Here is a 24,010-nt window from a genome sequence, read left to right on the forward strand (position 1 = left end):
TAGGGGATATATGGGTAACTTCTCAATTTTGCTGTGAATGTTAAACTGCTCAAAATATAAAGACAGTAGTTATTTTTTAATTATAATTTATTCCTAAGAAGATACTAGAAACTTTAATCTTCATTAAAAATTTGAGGCTATCAGAAGCAACACAAGGATACCCACTTCCACCACTCCTCTACAACATTGTACTGGAAGTCTTAGCCACAGCAATCAGACAAGAAAGATAAATAAAAGGCATCCGAATTGGAAAAGAAGAAGTAAAACTCTTGTTATTTGCTGATGACATGATATTTTATAGAGAGAAACATAATTCACCAAAAAACTGTTAGAAATGATCAATGAATTCAGTAAAGTAGCAGGTTACAAAATAAATATTCAGAAGTCAGTGATATTTTTATACACTAATGATAAATATTTAGAAAGAGAAATTAAGAAAACAGTCCCATTTACAATCGAATTAAAACCAGTAAAATACCTGGGAATCAATTAACCAAGAATATAAAAGACCTGTTTTCAGAAAATTATGTTATTGAAAACAGAAATTGAAGAAGATACAAATAAATGGAAGCATATATTGTATTCATGGGTAGGAAGAATCAACATCATTAAAATGGCCATACTACCCAAAGAAATCTCTAGATTCAATGTAATCCATATCAAAATACCAACAGCAATTTTCAGAGAGCGAAAACAAATAATCCTAAAATTTATATGGAGCCATAAAAATCCCTAAATAGCCACAGCAATCTTGAGAAAGAAGAACAAAGTTGGAGGTATCATATCTGATATCAAACTATACTACAAGCCTACAATAATCAAAACAGCATGGTACTGGCATAAAAAGAGATACATTGCTCAATGGAACAGAATAGAGAGCCAAGAAAGAAATCCACAGGTATACGCTCGCTTAATATATGACAAAAGAAATAAGAATATACAATGGGGTAAAGACAGTCTCTTCAATAAATGGTGTTGGGAAAATTGGACAGATACATGCAAAAAAAAGAAGCTGGACCACCTTTTTACACCGTATACAAGAATAGACTCAAAATGAATTAAAGACTTAAATGTAAGACCCAAACCATAAAACTGCTAGTAGAAAACATAGGCAGTAATCTCTCTGATATTACTAACAGGAATTTTTTTTTAAGATATAGTTCCTTGAACAAGGGAAACAAAAGAAAAAAAATTAACAAATGGGTCTACATCAAATTAAAAAGTTTGTGTATAGCAAAGGATACCATCAACAAACTAAAAAAAGACAATCTAATGTTTGGGAGAAAATATTCGCTTATGATACATCTGATAAGAGACTAATATCCAAAACATAAAAAAAAAAAAACTTACACAACTCAAAAACAAAAGGAAAAACAACCCAATTAAAAAATGGGCAGAGGACCTGAACAGATACTTCTTCAAGGAGAAAACACAGATGGTTAATAGACATATGAAAAGATGCTTAAGGTCACTAATCATCAAAGAAATGCAAATTAAAACCATAATGAGATATCACCTCACACCTATCAGAATGGCTAGCATCAATAAATGAAAAAACAAGCATTGGTGAGGATGCGGAGAAAAGGGAACCTCATACATTGTTGGTGGGATTGCACATTGGTACAGCTGCTATGGAAAACAGTCTGGTGGTTTCTCATAAATTAAAAATGGATATACCTTTTGACCCAGCAATTGTACTTCTGGGTATTTATCCAAAGAAAACCAAAACAATAATTCGTACAGATCTATGCACTCCAATATTCATGGCAGTACAATTTACAATAGCCAAGATATGGAAGCAACCTAAATGCCCATCAACAGACAATTGAATAAAGAAATTATGGTTCATATATACAATAGAGTATTCCTCAGCCATTACATCAAATGAAATCCTGCCATTTACAATGACATGGACTTGAAATTATTACACTGAGGGAAATAAGTCAGACGGAGAAAGATAAATACCATATGATTTCACTTATAGAGTAATCTATGAAACAAAAGAGCAAACTAATCAAAAACAGATACAAATAAAGTGGACAATTTGGTGAGAGACAGAGGAGAGGGGGTTGGGAGGCTAGGAGAAGGTTTAAGAAGTACAAATTAGTAGTTCATAATTGGTCATGCGGATGGGGGACAAAGCAGAGGGAATGCAATTAGCATTAATATGATGGCTAAGAGGAGGGCCAGGGGAGGGAGGGAGCAATTGGAGTGATCGTTTTATGAACTGTATAGATGTCTAATTAATGTATTGTATATTTGAAACTAATTGGAATAAATAAATTAAAAAAAAATACACACAGAAAACTCTATCCTGGCACTAGGGCATGAAAATAACTTTTTCTGAGTTTCTTCAAATAAAGATTGATCATTTTCATCTCGTTATTGGGGGTAAAAACATTTTACATTCATTAAAATGTAAATTTATTCTGGTCTAATTCATGTTACCAAAAAAAGAAAAAACAAACAAAAAAACAAAATAAAACCATAGACGGTCCTTTCATATAATTTTAACTTAAACTTTATTCCGTTTACTATATATAGTTAGTATCTGTTGTCCGCCATAGAAATTTTCAAGCCTTTCTTAAACAGTAACGCTGAAATTCTTGTATTTTTTCCTTGAGAAAATAACAAAAGACAAGTGATCAAACTCTGTTTTGTTTCACCAAACTTCCAACTTTTTAGCCACAGAAACTTTTTGTAAAACAGTATTCTTTATTATCCACTTTTAGAGATATTTCTCTATAATACACAGCACAGCATTGATGAATGTGGCTGGCCCTCTAGGTGGTCCTAAAATGGAAGATTTGCAGCAGAGTAGAGATTGAATGAAAATATTACAACGTCTATTTTTTCAGTAGAGCTGTTTTCAAATTATGTTAGACCTGAATAAGCATATTCAACCCTCTTTCTGCTTTCATAAAATGATTATACTTGTAAGTCATTTGTGGATAAGACATCTATCACTCAGAGAAGGATGTCATTAAAGAATATTAGCACTATAAGGGCATTATTGCCAAAATCCCTGCTCAGGTCACTCTCCTTTCAGGACTTCCTTATCCTGTGAGATGGTCTTCAATTTTGTGATTCTATGAGATGACTTGAATTTCTGAGGAACGACTATACCAGCTGCCATCGTTTCATCCTTAGGTCTCTGTGAGCTCTGGTCAGGTCTCTGACAGCCTTGGTTGGCTAAAGCTAAGACCACTGTCACAGAAAACAAAATTCGTATGCTTTGCTTTTCAAGTAGGATGATATTAATACCAGTTATTTGCTTCTACCTCAAGATTGTAAAAGAAGGCAATGGTAAACATGATTATAGAATATATGAACTGCATACTGTGAAACAGAGCTACTTAATAAAATCAACACCCCACAATTGTAGAGGATGATGTGTGTCCATCTGGACAACAAGGGACAAGAGTGGAAAAGAGTACCTGTCTTTAGATAAGCAGCTCTCGGTGGGGCCCTAAGCCTGACAAAGAGACACTTGGCCTGGGGAGAAGGATGGCCATAGCCACATAAGGCCTGGGAGGCCACAAAAAAATTACGAAGGAGAAATACTATTAGCCAGATCCAGATTCATCCCTACCTCCAGTCATTGATGTTTTGTTGAAAATTCTTCTAAAGAAATATATATTTTTGTTCTTAAATTAAAAAATAGTTCTGGATGCCTTCCCTGCTAGGTAGTAGGGAATTTGTTTCCCAAACATCTCTGTTGGATAAGCTTTCATTACAAAATTACTCAGAAAAGTGTTCATCCTCCTCCTGCCTCCCCAGGATCAATGTCCCCTAAAATGTCTGACCCACAATATCAAGGAACTCACTAGTAGGGAAACAGGTGCTAGAATGTAATCTTGTTACCCGGGTAAATAAACTTGATCGTTTTTCTTTTTCAAAGGATAATACAGTCAAGCACAGCAGTGATAGCAGCCAACGGGAACATGCTGTTTCTCTGTGGTCTCCTGTGAAACCTGGTCACTTCTCAGCATTAAAGAGTCTCTATAAGACACACTGATGGTGAGCCAGCCTCCAATCTGGGGACTCTTGTCTTCCTGGTCATTTCTCTGAAGCATCTAGAAGGCATCTCTCTACACAGAATCAGTTTCCACTTATCAGAGGTGTAGGAGTATAAAACACACTTGTCAGATGGCTCATCATTTCAATGATTTGGCTTTTAATTCTCAATTTGTTTCTGTTTCTAAGCTTTAGAGCTTTTCACCAATCTATAAGAAACATCTCAAAAAGGGCAGGTGACCCAGGAATCTAAATACTTCCACTTAATATGACCTTAAGTCTGTTTTTCCTCCTTGAGGAGCTCGATCTGTTCTTTACTATCTCAAAATAGAGATTTTAACACAAAAATAATACACAAGTGATTCTCTCAAATCTTGTCCTTTTCACAGCTAATTCTTAACATATATTTTGAGTTTTGTAAAGAATGTAGAAAAAGTGGCAAATAACTTTATAGGTAAATGTCAGTATTATATAAATAAATAATAATAGCCGAGCTTAAGTCCCTAAATTTACAAATTATATTAAATTTACAACCTTATATCTTAATTCTTTTACTTAGGAATGAGAAGTGCTCTTTTAATGAGCCTGTAAAAGTTGGTAACATAGTAAATCAAAAATGAAAAGAAAAATCTTATGAAAAGAAATGAAGAACTCTACAAGAACTATCTGATTCCATTGGAAAGAGCTATATAAGAATAATGGGTATATCAGAAGAGAAGGAGAAAGGTTCAGAAAACTTATTTGAATAAATAATTGACAAGAGTTTCCAAACCGATGGAAATTATTGCACATTGATATCTAAGAAGTTAATAGAACACCGAATTATCTCAATCCAAGAAGTCCTTCTCCAAGGCCATAATATTAAAGCTGTCAAAAATTAATGACAAAAAGAGATTTATCAAGGCATCCAGGGGAAAAAAGAGGGTATTTTATAAATTTCATTGGATTATCATTAGATATTTCAGCATAAACCCTACAACTAAGAGAAAGTAGAATTAAATATTAAAAATAATGAAAGAGAGAAATCACCAGCCAATAATAATATATCCAGCAAAGTTATCCTTTAGATATGAAGGAGAAATGAAGGCTTTTCCAGACAAAAGCTGTAGGAAGTTACCAGCAAAAGACCTGCATTACTAGAAATGCTGAAAAGTGCTCTTCTATAAGAAATAAAAAGATAAAAGGATAGAAAACTGCAAGTAAGATAAATAACAGACAGACAGAAAATAGGAAATTGCAATCCTTGTTCAGAAGAGGATATTAAATTCTTACATATAACATAAAGGTTGAAGGAGGTAAAAAATAATAATTTCAAAAAAGAAGACGATAGTTACTGCATTTAAAAATAAACTCACAGCATAAAAGAGATAAATTGTGAGCATAAAGGGAAAATTTGTGACAACAAAAATATAAAAAGGGAACAGGGAGAGAACTAAACTTGCACAGGTCAATGGCGATAAGATGCAATCAGAAGAAAAAGAATTGTTGTACATATTAAACTGTTTTTGCACAAACCTAACGGCGATCTCAAAACAAATATCTAGAAATTAGACGAGCAGCAAAAGAAAAGAGATAAAACAAAGGAAAAATTATTGAATACCATCATACTAAAAAAGCACACAGAAACACAAGGGCAAAGAAACAATGGGGACACAGAGCTACCTGAAAACAAAAGATAAAAAGGCTGTAGGAAATCCTCATATATCAAAAATCACCCAAAATGTAAATGGAGTTAACTCACCAATTAAAAGGCATAGAGTAGTAGGATGGATCAAAAAACAAAACTTGACTATTTGCTGCCTTTAGGAGACCCTTCTCAGTTGCAAAGACAGACATAGCCTCAAAGCGAAGGGGTGGAAGATGATACTCCAAGCAAATGACATACAGAGAAAAGTGCTGTAAATTTACTTATATCAGACAAAATCAATTTTAAGATAAAAAGGTAACAAGAGGCAAAGGTGGACACTTTAATGATAATGGGGACAATATATCAAGAAGACATACCATTTATCAATGTATATGTACCCAGCCTGGGAACACTGAAAGACATAAAGCAATTACTAAGAGAACTAAAAGGAGAGACGGCTGAGAGTACAATTATAGCAGAGTACTTAAATATCCTATTGACATTAATGGATTGATCATCTAAAAGGGAAAATTAGTTGAGGAATTATCAACCTTAAATGACACATTAGACCAAATGAACATAATCAATATTTACAGAGTTTTTCATCCCAGAACACCAGAAAGTAGATTCTTCTTTCGTGCACATGGAACATTCTCTTGGATACACCATATGTTGAGGCACTATCTAGTTTCGACAGATTTAAGAAGACTGAAATCATACCAAGCACATTCTCTGACCACAATCCTTTGAAACTAGAAATCAATTGCAAAAAGAAATATGGGAAAACCATAAATATGTGGACACTAAACAAAAAGCTTCTGAACGATGATTGGGCCAAATAATAAATATAAGACTTCAAAAAATATGCACAGAGACAAATGAATATAATAAAACATATCAAAAATTGAGGATGCAGCCAAAGAAGTGATAACAGGGAAGTTTATAGAATCACAGGTCTGCCTCAAAAAACAAGAAAAATTGCAAGGAGAAAAATGGCGTAAATGACAAAGGCTCAGTTCATCCTTCTGGTGACCAAATCAATGTTGTGACAGAAACAAATAGCCAACAACAAAGAAAAATCACCTGGGATCTAGATGAACAAGCCATAAAATTAGGGAGAATCTAAGAAATCACCTTGCAACGGTAGAAGGTAGGATGGGGCGAGGACACGAGCCTGCCCAGCCCTAAGTGTCTAAGTGGGACAGAGGTTATGGCAGTGGCAGCTGCAGACACCGCTTAAAGGGGCCGTGTCTGTGAGAAGACTTCTCAGTGACAGACTGACTCGCTATGAGCACCAGTGCCTGTTCGGCTGCACAGGGAGCACCAGGTATTTATAGGAGGACACTGAGTTGTCAGACTGAGGGCATAAGTGAGACTCATTCTGTATAGAGGTGCCGGTGGTATCCATGTTCCTCTGCTGAGCCCTCCCGCATTCCAGTGAGCAGTCTCTGCAGAATCATAGCAGGAGGTGTCACCAAACTGGATAACAGAGAATGCTCTGCCCAGAAGATTCCCTGAAACTCCACCTCTCCCAACTCGCGGCCACACCCAAGCCACATCTAGGTATGTCCTCACTTACTCAAGTGCCTTTTGCTGAGCAGTGCCTAGACTCACGCTGGTGGCAGCTGGCCTTGGTTTATGGTGTGGCATTTAGAGGCAACTTTAAGCACTTGTTGATTGCTTGGTGAATCTGAACAGGTGGCACCGGAGTGGCACAGGTTTGGGCTAAACTTTGCCTGCAGCTCAACCTCGTTCAGGACTGTGCCACTGGACATCTTCTACACAAATCCACCCTAGTAAGACTGGGAGACGTAAGAGCTTTGCTAAGTACATAGAAACAGACACAAAAAGGCAGCCAGAATGGGAAGACAAAGAAGCAGGAACTATATGAGAGAACAGAACAGAGATGCAGAAATCATGAAGTCGAGCAATCTAACAGATGCAGAGTTCAAAACACCGGTTATGAAGATGCTCAATTAACTTCTAGGAGGTGTAGATGAATTCAGTGAGAACTTCAAAAAAGATAAAAAAAAAAACATTAGAATGAAAATGGAAATTATAAAAGGGAATCACTCAGAAATGAACACATTATCTAAGATGAGAAGGATATTAAATGGAATAAACAAAGTGAATAAAGAAGAGGATCAAATGACCTACATAGAGGATGGGAAAGTCAAGGCCACTCAATCAGAATGGCAAGATAAAAGAAGTCAACACAATAATAATAATTTAAGGAGCCTATGGTACACTATTAAAGGTAAGAATATCCATGTCATAGGAATACTTGAAGAAGAACAATATGTTCAAGAGCTATTTGAAGAAATAATGATGGGAAACTTCCCTAACCTGATGAAGGAAATAGACATAAAACCCCAGGAAACTCAGAGTGTCCTCCAATCCAGGAAGCCATAGAGGCCCACACCAGGACACAACATAATTAAAATGCCAAATGTTAAATACAAAAAGAGAATCTTAAAAACAGCAAGAGAAAAGCAGTTACTCACCTACAAGAGAGCACCCATAAGACTGGCAGCTTATTTCTCAACAGAAAGTAAGTAAGACAGAAGAGCTTGGCACAAAATATTTAAAATGCTGAAAACCCAGGAGCTACAACCAAGAATACTTTATTCAGCAAAGCTCTCATTCAGAGTTGAAGGACAGATAAAGAGCTTCCCAGACAAAAATAAGCTCAAAGAATTTAAAATCAGAAAGCTACTATTACAGGAAATGTTGGAGGGAATTCTTTAAGAAGGAAAAACATGTATCAAAAACAAGAATAAAGAATGGTACTGACTACATTCCTTTCAACAAGTACCACAAATGGAAGAGAATTAAATGCTCGAAACCAAAGATAGGATGGTTTAATGGATAAGAAAACAAGACCCGTACATATGCTGTTTACAAGAAACTCACTTCAGGTTAAAAGACACACAGAAACTAAGAAGGAGGGGAAGGAAAAATATATTGCCTTGATGGACCTAGACAGTATTGTGCTGAATGAAATGGGTCAGATAGACAAAGACAAATATCGCATGATTTTACGTATATGTGGATTCTAAATAACAAAATCAGCAATAACAACAAAAGTGGAAATAAATTCATAGATACAGAGAGTATGTATGTATGTATGTATGTATGTATGTATTTATTTGTTTGTTTGTTTGTTTGTTTATTTATTTATTTATTTAGTGAGGCAACCCTCGGTTGACTTCACAGATTGCAAGGACCTTGTCAGCTTATGATCTCTTATATTTTACATTATTTTTTTATGCCTATGACCTCTGGTCTTCCTATGTGATCTCCCACCTAAGAACTAACCAGGCCCGACCCTGCTTAGCTTCCGAGAACAGATGGGATCGGGCTCATTCAGGGTGGCATGCCTGTAGACAATACAGAAAGTTTTAGAGGGATACTAGATGGGAGGAAGTTTGGGGCGACAAAAACAAAAAGGCAAAGTGATTAAGAGGTACTAATGAATAGTTGCAGAATAGACATGGAGTTGCAGAGAGTAGTATGGGGAAGATGGTTAATAATGTTGTCCTATGTAAGGGGGAAGAGGTATACTAGATTTAGTGGGGTGATCACTTTTGAGAGTTTGTGGATCTCTGATCACTATACTATATAACGGAAAAAGGTTTATTATCATATGCCAACTATAAATGGAAAAAAACCTCATTGAATTGTATAGTGAAAATACAAGCAACTACTTATCTATTATATTTCAATGAAGACAAAAAAGAAAACAAGAAAAATCTGAATAAACACATCACCTTTAAGACAAACAAAACCCAAAGTCAGCAGAACAAAGGAAATAATAAAATTTAGAATAGAATTAAGTGCAATAGAGAACAAAATAGACAATAGAAAAAAAATGTAGCAAAAAGTTGGATTTTTGAATAAATGAAGCCATCAAAATTCTGGCTAGACTCACTAAGGAAAAAATAGAAAAGGCTCAAATAAACAAAATCACAAATGGAAAAGAAGAAGTTATATTGAACACCACAGAAATACAAAGGACTATACAAGAATACTATGAAAGGCTATATGCCACCGAATTTGATAATCTAGGAAAAATGGACACGTTCTTAGAAATATACAACCTTCCTAGTCTGCATCATGAAAAATTGGAAAATTTAAAAAGGCCAATCAAAGGCAAGGAGGTTAAAAGTCATCAAAGAATTCCTAAAAAAATAAAAGTCCAGACCAAATGGATTCACTAGTGAATTCTGCCAAACTTTCGAGGAATATTTAATATCTCTTATTCTCAAACTTTTCCAAAAATTGAAGAAAAAGAAATACTTCCTAATCCATTTTATGAAGTCTATATTACCCTGATAACAAAACCTGGCAGGGTAACATAAAGAAGAAAATTACAGACCAAAATCTCTAATGAATATAGATGCAAAATTCAAAACAAAATACCAGTAAATTGAATACGATAATTTATTAGAAAGGTAACAAATCATGATCAACTGGGGTTCATTTCAAGAGCACAGAAATGGTTCAACAAATGCAACTCAATCAATGTGATGCACTAAATTAACAAAAAAATAATAAAAGTCATATGCTCATATTAACAAATGAAGAAAAGCCTTTGGTAAGATACAATATCCATTTATGATTAAAACACTCAATATAAGGAAACTACCTTAACAGAATAAAAGCCATATATGACAAACCCTCAGCTAATATCATATTCAATGGTCAAAAACTGAAAGCATTTCCTTCTAAGATCAGAAACAAGATAAGGATGCCCACTCTTTTCGCTGTTACTCAAAATAGTACTGGAAGTCCTAGGCAGGCCAATCAGGCAAGAGAATGAAATAAAAAACATCCAAATTGGGAATGAAGAACTCAAATTGTCACTTTTTTTAAGCTGACATGATCTCTATATACCAAATCCTAAGAACTACACCAAAAGACTATTAGAAACAATAAAATGCAGTGAAGTTGCAGGATACAAAATCAATGTACCAATATCTGTAATATTCCTATATACTAAAAATAAAATAGCAGAAAAAGGTATGAAGCAACTCCTTCCATTTGCAATTGCAACAAATGAATAAAATACCTAAGAATAAACTTAACACAGGAACTGAAGGACCTATGTACTTAAACTACAAAACATTGTTGAAAGAGATTGAAGAGGATACAAAGAACTGAAAAGATATTTCATATTCATGAATTGGAAGAATTAACATAGTTAAAATGACCATTTATCCAAAACAATATATAGATTTAATGCAATCCCCTTTAAAATCTCAAAGGCATTTTTCAAAAAAGAGAAGAAAGATTCATCACATTTAGAACTCTCAATCAGATGGACCCAGAGATGCTTCTCGAAGTAACAACATGATGGCTGTCCAAGGAGAACCTAAATTTCAGTTCAAACATGTATTGATAACTGATGGTAGGAATAGACAAACTATATTTGTGAAATGTCTGCTCACTGGTGAATTTAAGAATTATGTAGCTACCTTGGGTGATGTGGTCCACCCTGGAATTCCATGCCGATAGAGGACCTATTAATTTCAATGCATGAGACATGGCTGGGCTGGAAGTTTGTTGGACTGAGAGATAGCTATTACATCCAAGCCCAGTGTGCCATGATAATGTTTGATGTAACATCAAGAGTTGCTTACAAGAATGTGCCTAACTGGCATAGAGATTTGGTATGAATATGTGAAAACAGCCCCATCATGTTGTGTAGCAACAAAGTGGATACTAAGGACAAGAAAGTTAAGGCAGAATCAACTGTCTTCCATTGAAAGAAGAAACTTCAGTACATTGACATTTCTGCCAAAGGTAACTACAACTTCGAAAAGCCCTTCCTCAGCCTCACTAGAAAACTAATAGGAAAACCTAACTTGGAGTTTGTTGCCATGCCTGCTCTTTCTCCACCAGAGGCTGTTATGGACCCAGCTTTGGCAGCACACTTGAGCATGATCTAGAGGTTGCTCAGAAAACTGCTCTGCTAGATGAGGATGTCAGCATCTGAGAAAGTGAAGCAGGAGCTGAGTGTCAGAAGTCAGGCTTTATAGGCAACTGTCCTGTGATGTCAGTGGTGCATAGTGTTTGCCACTTTGTTCTATACCTAAGCAGAACATTTACCTAATCTTTGGGATGCCGAAGGAGATGACTGAGCTTCGGAGTGAATGTGGCAGTTAAATATACCTTCATTTTTTGGACCTGCATATTTAGCTGCTTTGGAAAGCAGCTGTTTCATTATTGAGCTTCAAATATGAGACTGCTACATTCACATCCCATTACTCACTGGTGAAATCTGGATTGTTACTGTCCTTTGCATTCCTTTCCATTTAGAATCAGAATAAAGTTGTATTTCAAGTAAAAAGAATACTAATCACATTGGTATGGAACTACAAAAGACTCTGAATAATCAAAGCAATCTTGAGGAATAAATAACAAAGCTAGAGGCATCACACTCTCTGACTTCAAATTATACTACGAAGCTACGATAATCAAACAGTTTGGTATGGGCAGAAAAACAGACACACAGATGAATGGAACAGAATTGAGAGCCCCAAAATACACCCATATGTAGCTGGGTAAATAAGTTTCAAATGAGCCAGATATCTACAATGGAAAAAAAAAGCCTCTTCAATAAATGGTGTAGAAAAATCAGAAAGCCAATTGTGAAAGAATGAAACTAGAATGCTAATTGATACCATACAAACAAAAAATAACTCAAATGGGCTAAATACTGAAATAAAGACTTGAACAAATAAAATACGCAGAAGAAAACAAAGGTATTGAACTTATGGACCCTGACCTCAAAGAGGATTTTATGAACTTGACCCAAAGACAAGAGGAATAAAGGCAAAAACAAATGAATGGGACTACATCAAACTGAAAAGCGTCTGCACAGTTAAAGAAACCATCAGAAAAAAAAAGGCAATCAACCAGGTGGGAGAACATATTTGCAAACAATACCTCTGATAAAGGGCTAACATCCAAAATATAGAAAAAATACCTATTAAAAAATAGGCAGAGAGCTGAACAGACACTTTTCCCAAGAAAATGTACAAATGGCCAACAGGTAAATGAAAAGATGCTCAACTTCACTAGCTACTAGGGAAGTGTAAATCAAAACCACAATGACATACCATTTCACACCTGTTAGAATGGCTATTATCAATTAGACAAGAAACAACAAGTATTGGAGATGATGTGGAGAAAAAAAAAACAACCTTCATACACTGCTGGAGGAATGTAAAGTGGTAAAGCCACTATAGAAAACAGTATGGAGGTGCGTCAAAAAATTAAGAATAGAGCTACTCTATGATAGAGCTACCAAACCTTCTTCTGGATATCTACCCATAAAATATGAAAACAATGATTTGTAAAGATATATGTACCCTCATGTTCATTGCAGCATTATTTATGATAGTCAAGACATGAAGGCAGACGGTGTCCTTCCATGGCTGACTGCAGAAAGAAGGTGTGGTACATATATACAAAAGAATACCTCTCGGCCATAAGTGGATGAAATATCGCCATCTGCAACAACATGGATAGATCTTGAGAGTATCATGCTAAGGAAAATAATTCAAATTAACAAAACTTATAGGCACAGAGAAAAGTATTGTGAGTACCAAAAAGGAAAAGCAATGAGGGTGAATGGGGTAAAAGAGATCAAATATTTGGTGACAGAAAAAGACTTGACTTTGGGTGGTGAGCACACAATTCAATATACAAATGATGTATTATAGCATTGTACACTTAAAATTTATATAATTTATTAACCAATATCACCCCAACAAAAATTAATAGCAATAACAACTCATGGGAGGGAAAAATAAGAATCCAGAAATGCTATATTATTTAAAATGTCTGTGTTCAATAAAAATTTACAAAAGATGAAAAGAAGCAAAAGTGGTGACTCATACTCGGGTGGAAACAGTCAATAGCAATTATCTTAAGTACCCTTAGTATTGTATTGAGAAAATGAAGATTTCAAAGCAGCTATTTTAAGTGGAATTAATGAACTAAAATAAAGGTGCCCTTCTCCACCTTATCCTTCTAACCCACTCCAAATCACCAGTATCATTTTGGAAATAGTTGTCACATGTCTAATGTCCTGATTTTAGTGACTGATGCTTGAAAAATGGATTCCTAAATCATCTGGTTTTGACAGTTATCAAGACTTTTATTCACCAATCCCACAGAACTGTCCCTGAAAAACAAACAAATGATTCTTAAGCAGCTATCCTGCAAAGCTCAGAGCACAGGGAGCAAACAGAAACACCTATTTCTTAGTCTTTGTATGAAGTGGTCTATTTGCATATTTTAAAAGCTGTTGCCTGAGGGTCAAGCTTGTAATTGAGCATGGATCTAGGGGCTGAATGAGATGCTCTCCAGAAACAAGAGAAGCCTGTGGACACTTTCTCTGCTCTAGCCCACTCTAACTCGCTCTAGCTCATTCCACCTTGCTAGTATGGTTCCAGAAGGAGCTTTAATGCATGTCTGCTGACCTAACCTTTGTGGCTGATGCCGTAGGCATGAACCCCTGAAACACCTCTCTGACAGCCAATGGGTTTGATTTCATGAATCCCACAGAAATGGAGCAAGAAAATTAGCAATTCTTAATAGGTGCAAGAGCAACCCTCTCTCATGGCTACAAAAGCACAGAGGAAACACAAAAATGTTCATCTCCAGTTTATCCCTGGAAGGGGCCTAACTACTCACTCACTTTCCCCATTGCTGAGTGTCCATATTTCAACCAATCTGCATCTGGGTCCTGACTGCAATACTCCCCTTTGCAACACTGATGGGTCTTTGCACACCCTCAAATACTGAGAGGCACCAAGAACAATGAAAGTGACTTGTATAAACACAGAGGTCTGAGAGAAAATCGAGAGCTCAGGCCAGGCTGATTGATGAAGTTCATCTCCTAAATGAGGCCATTTTATCAAGAATGGGAAAGGTGACCATGTTATCTAATGTGAAAACAGCAATGCAGACTCAAGGAAAACGAAGAAACAAAAGATTATGTTCCAAACAAAAGAATCAGATAAAACTCCAGAAACAGACTTTAATAAATTTGATATAAGTGATATACCTGATAGAGTTTAAAATAATGCTTATAAAGATGTCCATCAAAGCCAGAAGGAGAATGCATGAAAAAAGTGAGAATTTCAATGAAGAGATAGAAAATATTTAAAAGCACTAAACAGAAATCACAGACCTAAAGAACGCAATAATTGAACTAAAAATTTGAGACAAGTGTTCGATGGCAGATTAAATCAAGTGGAGTACAATACCAGCAAACTCAGAGACAGGAATTCATTCAATCAGACAAAAAAAGTAAAAAGAATTAAAAAGAGTGAATATACTTAAGAACCTATGAGACACCATCAAGTAGACCAATTGATGTATTAAAAGAGTCCCAAAAGGAGAATAGAAAGAGGTTAGAGGAAGGAACACAAAAGGTGCTCAAAGAAATAATGGCTGAAATCTTCTCTAACATAGGGAAAGAAACAGACTTCCAGAGATAGGAAGTCCAGAGAGTTCCAAAGGAGATAAATCAAAGAGATTCACACCAAACACGTGACTATTAAAATGTCAAACTTGGAAACAAGGAGAGAATGAATCTTAAAAGAAACAAGAGCAAAGCAACTTATAACATACAAGGGAACCCCCATAAAACTATCTGCAGACTTCTCAACATAAACTTTACAGGCCAGAAGAAAATGGCATGATATTTTTAAAGTGCTGCAAGTAAAATACTGCCAATCAACAGTTCTGTAGAGCAAAGTTTTCCTTCAAAATCGAAAGGGCAATAATTGCCCAACCAAGCAAAAGCTGAAGGTATTCATCACCACTAGACTAGCCTTACAAGAAACATTAAAGGGAATTCTTTCAGCTGAAAGGAAAAGGCATCAATCGATAACAGGAAAGCATGTCAAAGTATGAAACTCGTTGGTATAAGTAAGTATATTATTAAATTGAGAATATGCCAATGTTGTAATAGTGGCTGGAAAATCACTTATAACTCCAGTGTAAAGTTTAAAACATAAAAGTATTTAAAAATCTAGAACTACAAAAAATTTTTAAAAACATATTGAAAGAATAAATAAAAAGACGATAAATAAGTTAACAAATAGGAAAAAACAAAAAACAAACAAACAAACAAAAAACAAAAAAGAGCTACAAATTAATTTTTTAAAAAAGAACCAGACAGATTCTGGAATTGAAAACTACAGTGACTGAGATGAAAAATTAGAGAGACTCAATATTACATTTGAGATGCCAGAAGAAAGGGTCAGTATGATGATAGGCTAATGGAAGTCATGCAAGCTGAAAAACAAAGAGAAAAGAGTTTGTAGAAAAAAGATCTGGGTAGCATCATTAAACACACTAACATATATGGAGTGTCTCAGAAAAGACAGAAGAAAAAAATTTTCAGCAGTAATGGCTGAAAACTTATCAAATTTGATGAGAAAAATCAATCTACAAATTCAATGTTTACCTCTAGTAAAATAAAAACAAACAGATCCACTCTTAGACACATCAGAGCCAAACTGTGGCAAAACAAATGAAAAATCTTGAAAATAGCAAGAGAAAACCTGCTCTTCATATGTAAGCTGACTATAATACTATTAATCACTGACTTCACTCAGAAACAATGGAGGAAATGCTGTGGGATGACACACTCAAAGTGAAAGAAAAACTTGTCAACCAAATATTTCATGTCTAGCAAATCAATCCTTCAAAAATAAAGGCAAAATATTGTCCAGATAAACAAAGACATAGAGTTCTACATGCAAGAATTGCTGAAGAAAGTCTTTTGACCTAAAGGAAATGCTTGATTCTTAGATTTGGGAGTGCTGGATTGATTTGTTTAAGGATTGTGTGTATGTGTGGAAAGTGTGTGTGTCTGCATAAAGAATGTAGTAAAAGTTTTTGTGCAGTTTAACCTCTATTGACTTCAGAAGCAAAAATGCTAGAAACATGAAAAATGTACTTTGCCTTTTTAACAATTTCAATTTGTTTTCTGCTAATTTAGTTTTGCGAATTTGGGGTAATTATTCATTTGATTTTTGAGTGCCCCTGGATGAAGATAGTGAAGATTAATTAAAATAAAACAGTTTTAATGTTTTTAGAATTCATAAAGCTAAATAAGGTGTACATCTGGGCTGAGGCAAGGCAAAACTGTATGTGAGAAGGATGGTACTGCAGATAGAGGGCAGCATGATAGTAAATATTCTTGGGAATTAACCAAAATTCCAGGAACAACATCACATTTCTCAAAGCTATGAAACTGATGGAGCTCAAGTAGAGATTTCAAAGGTATTACAATCTGAGCTCCAGGCTGAATGAATAGAAAATTGTGTATCTCTAACAGGGTGAGAGTGTGGTACTGGACGGTTCAGATAAAGGTAGAGGGATCTGTGGAGCTGGGTGTTTGCGGGGGCGGGGGGCCGCCACCAGCCTCCGCCTGTTATTGACCCCTCAAGAGCCCTTTGTGACCAGATGCTGCTCTGTGATTTGGGCCTGGGGTTTTAGTCCACAAGCCGCTCCCAAGTGCACAGTTGCCTGAGGGCAGCAGTGCGATTCAGATGATGGAGTATTTTCTCTCTTCTCTGAATAGCGTTATTGCTACCTGGCTGAGCTCCAGTTTAACTCCGTGGGTGACTGATACCATCATCGCCCTCCTGTGTGGACTGGGGCTCTTCTTCCTGCTACTTCCATTCTTCACCACCACGTAGGAAACATAGAAATATCAAGGAGGTAAGGAATCCTTGGCCCAGAACCAACAGAAATGATCTTTATTTTTCTTATTGCTCCCCTTCTGAATCACCTAGAAAGACTCCTGAGATGAGAATACTTGGAAATTATAAATTATCCTCATCGTAGGAACAAGCCAGGCTAGTCAGGGGTTAGATTGGGCATGAGGACTTTCTCTCCAAAGATCTCAGACAGGGAGTCCAAGTGTGATGGAGAGCTCCAAGGCACAGTCCCAAATGCAGTGACCAGTGACCGAGGACTGGATACTAAGTAAGAGTTAGATCTCTGCAGGTGGACAGGCCTCTGAGCATGACTGGTTCTCCAGCTGCCTTTCCATGGCAGGAGTCTGTGTTGAGCCTCTTCTCTGTCGGGGCTGATCTGAGGACATTGTTGAGCACCTGAGCACCTCTGAGTAGAGGCTGCAGTGGGGCCCTGGCCTCGGAAAGCAGAATCCGACCTGACGGTGGCAGAGGGGCCTGTAGGTCTGAGAATGTCTATGTTTCTTGAGCAGAGGAAGAGCAATGGAAGAAATCACTGATGGGTCTCACTTGGAAAATCCTTCTTTACGTTTTCAAATTAAAAAACAAAAAACAAAAATATTTGTATCCACTTTAAAAATAAAAGGGGAGAAATGCGGAGTCCCATTATGTAAGGAGAAAGTCATATTACTCCAGAATGCGGAGCATCTGCGGTTCATCTAGAGAGAGGACAGTGAGAAGGAGATTCAACCGCTCGTTTTTTATTTTGTCTCACTGTCCAGTGGAGCTGAAGTGGAGGAGCAGGAGAAGGAAGAAAAGTAGAACATTGAAAGGTGAGCTTCTCCCCCTCAGCCCCGCTCCCAAAGGTTCACCTCCACCTCTTCTGTCACCAAGAGACCAGCTCCAGGGCTCTGAGGACACTAGCGACACCCGAAACTCAGGAAACAGAACCCTCAGGGAGGCTCCTGGAAAGGAGATCAGAGCCCAGATACTTCCCAGATTCCATGCTCAGAACAAAGCCTCGAGCCTCAAGGGCCTGGAAATGGGTTTCATCTAGCAGGAGCGTTTGGGCAGTCTTAGACCAACAGTGTCTGACTGGGAGGTGGGAGACGTCCAGGTCCAAGTGTGAACAAGTTGTTTACTTTCTCTCAGATCCATGTGTGATGTGCTCCCTGACTTTCCATCCCCATGGGCTAGTTGCAAGGTCCTTGGTGGGTAATGAATGTGGAGACACTTTGTGAATGATAACACTCTACTCTTCTTGAGCCTTGCCACCACTGTCAGGAATCGTGTGTCCTTGGACTCAGGTGCTTGGGCTCCAGAGTTCTCCCTTCCAGGTGTCTCCCCTAAAGTGATTTCCTTAGCCTCCTGTAAGACCCCCAGGCTCTGCCTTCATCGCATGACCCCGTCTCCTGATTTCTAGCTTGCAGAGATTGCCTGCAAGAACTGGAAGAGGCTCAGGGCCTGGTTTCCATTTGGCGAACGTAAAAAATCTTCCCCTCCTCTTGGGTACACCTCCCTCCAGGCTGCCAGCCAAGTTGGACTGTCCTAAAGGGAGAGAGGGGCATGGGAAAGGGGTGTGGCTACAAATCCCCAGTGAGGGACAGCAGGAGCATTCTGAAGACAGCATGGGGACTAGAGGGGACCCCGGTCTTCTGGTGCCCACCCCTCCCCAGGCTACCCAGCCTCCACTACCCGTCCTGTCCTTCTGGCCCCTTATTCTCCTGCATTCAGCCTGTGCTTCCGTCTCCTGCAGCCACCTCGAGAGGTTCCCGAATGAGGGTGGCTTTCGTCAGCGCTCATGTCAAGACCTCTCTAGTGAGGTGTGCAAAGTAAATCCTGCAGGATCCCAGCAGTCCTGTGGGGAGCCTGTAGAAGATGTTGCTCCGGTCATGTTCCCGTTGGCTTCCCCAGTTCCTCTGACTGAACATCCACTACCTTTGTCCTCTAGCCTGTCACCAAGCCCAATGATCTCTTCAGTTTCTGTTCATTCGGGCTCATCTATGAATGCCAATCAGCCACCAGAGCATTTCCTTCCCCTGATGGCCTTTTACCCCAGCCACTTACACTGTCTACTTCTACTTAATGTCCCCCTGATTCAGAGGCCCGCTCTCCACTTCTGACAGCCTCCTCAGCACCCCCACCACAAGATTCTCCTCTGACTCAGCCAAGTGTGACTCAGTGAGCTGGTCTCCACACATTCCTTGGTCAGCGTCTCTTATTCCAGCCATGTCAGGCCTTGACCACTCAAGCTGTTCCATTTCAGCTCTGTCTTGGTGGCAGATGGATTCCAAAGCCCCGAGTCTCTCTACTTCAACACACTTTAAGTTTCAACAAAAGCAAGTGTCCCATCACCTACCAGAGGACTCATTCAAGGGGCACCCCACAGACAAACAGGTAGAGATTGGTAGTGTCTCACTTTTCAATCCTGATGTCTGGAAGCTGCTCCCTGGGAGAGTAGAACTGAATATTTGGAAAGAAAAAGAAAAAAAAGAGGGGTCAGACCACCACTGGAATTCTCTGAAGATTATGATCAATTCACTGGGTGATGAGTAGGATGCCCTCTGGGGAATGAAAGACAAACCAGAGAAGCTGTTTGGTCCTGAGAAGCACCCACATCCTGAAACATTTGAGACCAATTTACAGCAGAAATGCAGCCAGCTCTTCTGGGGTCTCCCCTTTCTTTTTGGTCAGTCTCTGGTGGTTACTGTCAGAGAAGCCACACCAGAGTTCCTTTCTGTCATATTCAATGAATTCCCTCATGCCTTACCTTTGCAAATTCAACGTAAAGTAACTTCACATCTTAAACTGGCCCAGTCCTGGCCCAACGCTGTGACCGAAACTATACTGTTGACTCCAGCCGTGCTGCCATTCCAGCCTCCACCTCTGGCTCAGATCTAGACCCAAACCCATCTACCACCTTTTTCTCCACCCCAAACAAGGACCTCTGGGGTATCTTGCCCTACAACCCAGGATAAGGCACGATCTTTTATCCCAATTTCTTATCAAGACCTTGAACCCCGCTTTTGGAAGAAGCAACTAGAAGGGGAAATATCTTTCCTCTTTCTGGTGAAAAAACCTCAAGTGGTTTCTAGCAAAGTCAATCCCAACTTTCCCCAGGAAAATGGGACCTCCCATACTTCCAGGCCAGTCTCCCTTGCTTTTGAGAATGTGATCAACCCTGAGATTCTGGAGCAATTGGAACAACACCTTCAGAAAAGGTTCGTGCAGCATAGACACGTGGCTGGCCTGCCCCACTGGATGCAATTATCTCTGAAACTTCCACAGCTTGACGGAGAATTCCCACAGGCACATCAGGCACAGGGCAAGCGGGAGACATTTCAGCCCTCTGCATTTACAGGAAACAGCAGCCAGGATGCAGAAAAAATAGGATATAGGCATCCAGCAATGATCCCACCAAGGATGGACCTGGGCAAGGATGTGGGGCATGACGCGAGGAAGATCATAAAAGACGTACACAGGGGCTCAACGAGCTGCCCAGCGAAGGATCTGGAAGAGAGCTATGAAGATTCAAAAAGAGATTTGGTGAAGACTTCGACAATGGGCCCAGAAAAGAAGTATCCAGAAAACGTCTTGAGAATCCATTCCGTCAGAACGTCAGGGCAGATCAGTGAGGGTTGGATCCCCATTGATGTTCATCATTCAAGGATTGCTGCCAATCATGCCCTAGACCTTCCTAGAGAGTCAAATGCGCACACGGAAGCCAGAAAACCAGCATCTTCTAAAAGTTGGGAATCCCACATGAACACCTCCCATGAGGTTTTCATCCGTCGTCCACAAGCTCGACAGTTGCTAGAAGCACATATTAAAAGGTTTTGGGTGAGGCACAGTTGGGGCCTCCCCCTCAAGATTCTCAAGCCTGTAAAACTCTTTAAGTTGAAAAATGCTCAACTCTCGCCCCTTCAATGGTCTTTCTTTACCCCCTCAGCCACCTCTGCATCTGGGGCACACTCTAAAGCTAAGTTCACCAAGTTTGGGGGGAAACCTCCTCAGTTCCATTCTGGAGAAGAGTTCCTAACAGAAGAGTCAGTTCCCAGTCCTCAGCTCTTTCCAGGAGACAGGGTGATATCAGATGATTCGGTTCCTGGTCTTCAGCCCCTTCTGAGAGACAAGGCGATAACAGTAGAGTCAATGCCCACACTGGTGAGTCCTCTCCTTGCCCCCGCAACTGCGTGTGAGGAAATCCAGAAGGATGTGGTAGAGAGACCACCTAGTGATGACCATGGGTTCTCAGAAAGCCCTCTAATTGGACAGATGGGCAGGCTGTCTTCTCAGTCCCTCACATGCCCCTTTGTGGGCAGAATCTGGCATAGTGAGATTGCCATGGAAGTGGAGAAAGAGAGCCTGGAGCCAAATCCAAGTTCAGTGGTGGCCAAGACTGAGCCAAGGAAGGAGAGTGGAGGTCAGACCTCACAAGACTCTAAGTTGGAACTCAACTTAGAGGTCCAATCTTCAAGAGCCAAAGAAGCCAGGAAGGCAGTGAGGGCCAAAGAGGCCCCTGCTTTAAGTGTTACCTTGGAGCCCTGTGTCACCCTGAGGAGATCAGAGTCTCCAGAGTCCAGTAAAAAACGCTCATCACCTACAAACTTGGTTGACCAAGATCCATCAAAGCCATGCCTCGATGCACAGCTTAGTCAGCTTGAGTTTCAGCGGTTGGTACAGTCAGAGAATCACTCTCAAGGCAATACCACAACTGTGCTCCCTCAAGACTGTGAAACTGGTGTGCTTCTTCAAGACTGTGCCACGGACACACTTCTTCAAGGCTGTCACTCTGATGTGTTCCTTGTTGCAGATGTCTTGGCTTCTCGGGGATCTCTGTTCAGTTCCAAGAGTATTTCCAGTGGGGACATGTCAGCTTCTAAGGTGCTATATGACTTCATATCGAGAGGAGAGAGCAGCCAACAGGAGTCCCTGAGGTTGCAAGACCAATCTAAGAGCCAGAGCACGACGTTTACCCCCACTTGTGAGAAGGAAAACAATGGACGGCCCAAGCCAGGAGAGCACAAAGAGAAGCTGGCAGAAATGAGGACCTCGCAAGTCAGTGGGATAAGTGCTGCCCTGGATAAGAAATCAGAAGAGTCCTTAAGAAGCAAGTCCTTCCAGCTCATGCAGAAGGAACAGCCTCCACCAGAAAGCTTCCTCAAAAATAGGATCAAGTACTTTCTGCAGTGGATGTTCCCCAGGAAAGACAAAGGACTGAAAGATGACCCGCAAAAAGGCCAGCCTGCATCAGCTACTGACCAGAGCTGCGAACCAGTCAAAAGCAGATCAATTATGGGCAGCAGAGTTGCCAAGGCTCAGATACGGGTGACAGCTGTTGGACAGATCTTAGAGGAGAAAATGGCATTTCACCATGGACTCTGTCCGTCAGAGGTGAACTGCTGCAAAGGAGAACTCCAGGCTCCAGTAGGTCTGCATCTCTGCTACCAGAGGGCTCTCCCTTACAAAGAGCAGAGAAGAGAGATGAAAAATATGGCCGATGATTCCCAGTTCACCCCTAATGGACATAACCATCCTAATAAGAGCAGATGGAGCAGAGATTGGGACAGCAAGTGGCTCTTCCCACCCAGGAAGCTGCGGTCCCAAGATAGACTCTACCAGCATGAGCTGAGGTTGACAAGACCCTCAGGCCATCTCTACTACTGTCCAGTGCACTGTCCCCTTCCAAGATATGTCTTTCTTGCCCAACCAGAGTGTGCTTCTCATGCCTTTGCTGGTAGGAATTTTATGCAAGAATAAATGTATACCATGCAAAGAGAAACTTATTTTTCTCATGTTAGCACATCCTCCATGTGCTAATGGTTCCTTCCTACCACAATTATTTGTTTCCCAAAATATATGCTTTTTCTCATGAGACCTGGTGGCCTCTGGCTGTGCCTTGAAGGGAGAAGGGAAAGAATCAGGGTCCGCTCACACCAAGTTCTTGCTTTGGCTTACAAATGAGATGGGGCCCTGGAGAGAGGCTGACCTCAGCATGGCATAAGTACCTTCACCTCATTCCCTCATTGCACTTGGTTTCCATAATACCATCATTATGAGAAAAAGAAAAGCATTCAGAACATGGCAAGATGAGCAAAACTGTAAGATCCTAACCCAAGAACTAGCTCAGCCAGGCCTCTCTTGCTTTCTCTATACCTTGAACTTGTGAGCTGTAGGAGATGGGTTTGCAAAGGCTGGAATTCCCCTCAGTCTCCAGGAAGTGACCCAGAGTAGGGAGCGGAGTTTGGGGGAAGTGCTGGCCCTGAGTCCAGAGGTGGGAGAAACCTTGTTCTTCTCTCCCTGATGTTTGAGATGAGCCAGCAAACCCCTCTTAGCTCAGTGTCACCCTCCCTCTGTCCTTCTCATGCTCTGGAGAAGCAGCGAGGACAAGGACAGTGACTCTAGCTCTGAGGGTATGCCACTGGGGAGCACGGAGGGCACTGAAGGCCCCACACCTGCTGTAGAGAAGAGAACAGCAGGGTCATGGGTGCCCACAGTCCTATTTCAGAGAATACAGCAGGATGTGACACTGTGAGCAGTCACAATGTGATGGTGGGACCCAGGGTGAGGTTAGGGGGAAAGAGGCAAAGTGACATGGCGTGTCCAAAAATTTTGCAGTGACCAAAGAGGCGCTGGTATT

General features: G+C 39.5%; 1 protein-coding gene and 2 pseudogenes across 1 annotated transcript; 2 read left to right on the forward strand and 1 right to left on the reverse strand.

The window, feature by feature from the left end:
* Positions 1 to 8,913: 8,913 nt before the first annotated feature.
* Positions 8,914 to 9,032, reverse strand: LOC120594211 (uncharacterized; annotated as a pseudogene).
* A 1,967-nt stretch (positions 9,033 to 10,999) lies between these two features.
* LOC120594210 (GTP-binding nuclear protein Ran-like) lies at positions 11,000 to 11,642 on the forward strand (annotated as a pseudogene).
* A 5,584-nt stretch (positions 11,643 to 17,226) lies between these two features.
* Positions 17,227 to 23,107, forward strand: LOC120594209 (spermatogenesis-associated protein 31A1-like; the record flags this gene model as incomplete). Its single annotated transcript, XM_039852213.1, has 4 exons — positions 17,227 to 17,369; positions 19,127 to 19,324; positions 19,473 to 19,672; positions 20,381 to 23,107. Coding segments are annotated over exons 1-4 (3,268 nt in total), but the record flags the coding sequence as incomplete, so codon positions are not given.
* Between the last annotated feature and the right edge of the window lie 903 nt (positions 23,108 to 24,010).

Source organism: Pteropus medius, unplaced genomic scaffold (assembly GCF_902729225.1).
Source record: "Pteropus medius unplaced genomic scaffold, Ma_sr-lr_union100, whole genome shotgun sequence".
Taxonomy (NCBI): domain Eukaryota; kingdom Metazoa; phylum Chordata; class Mammalia; order Chiroptera; family Pteropodidae; genus Pteropus; species Pteropus medius.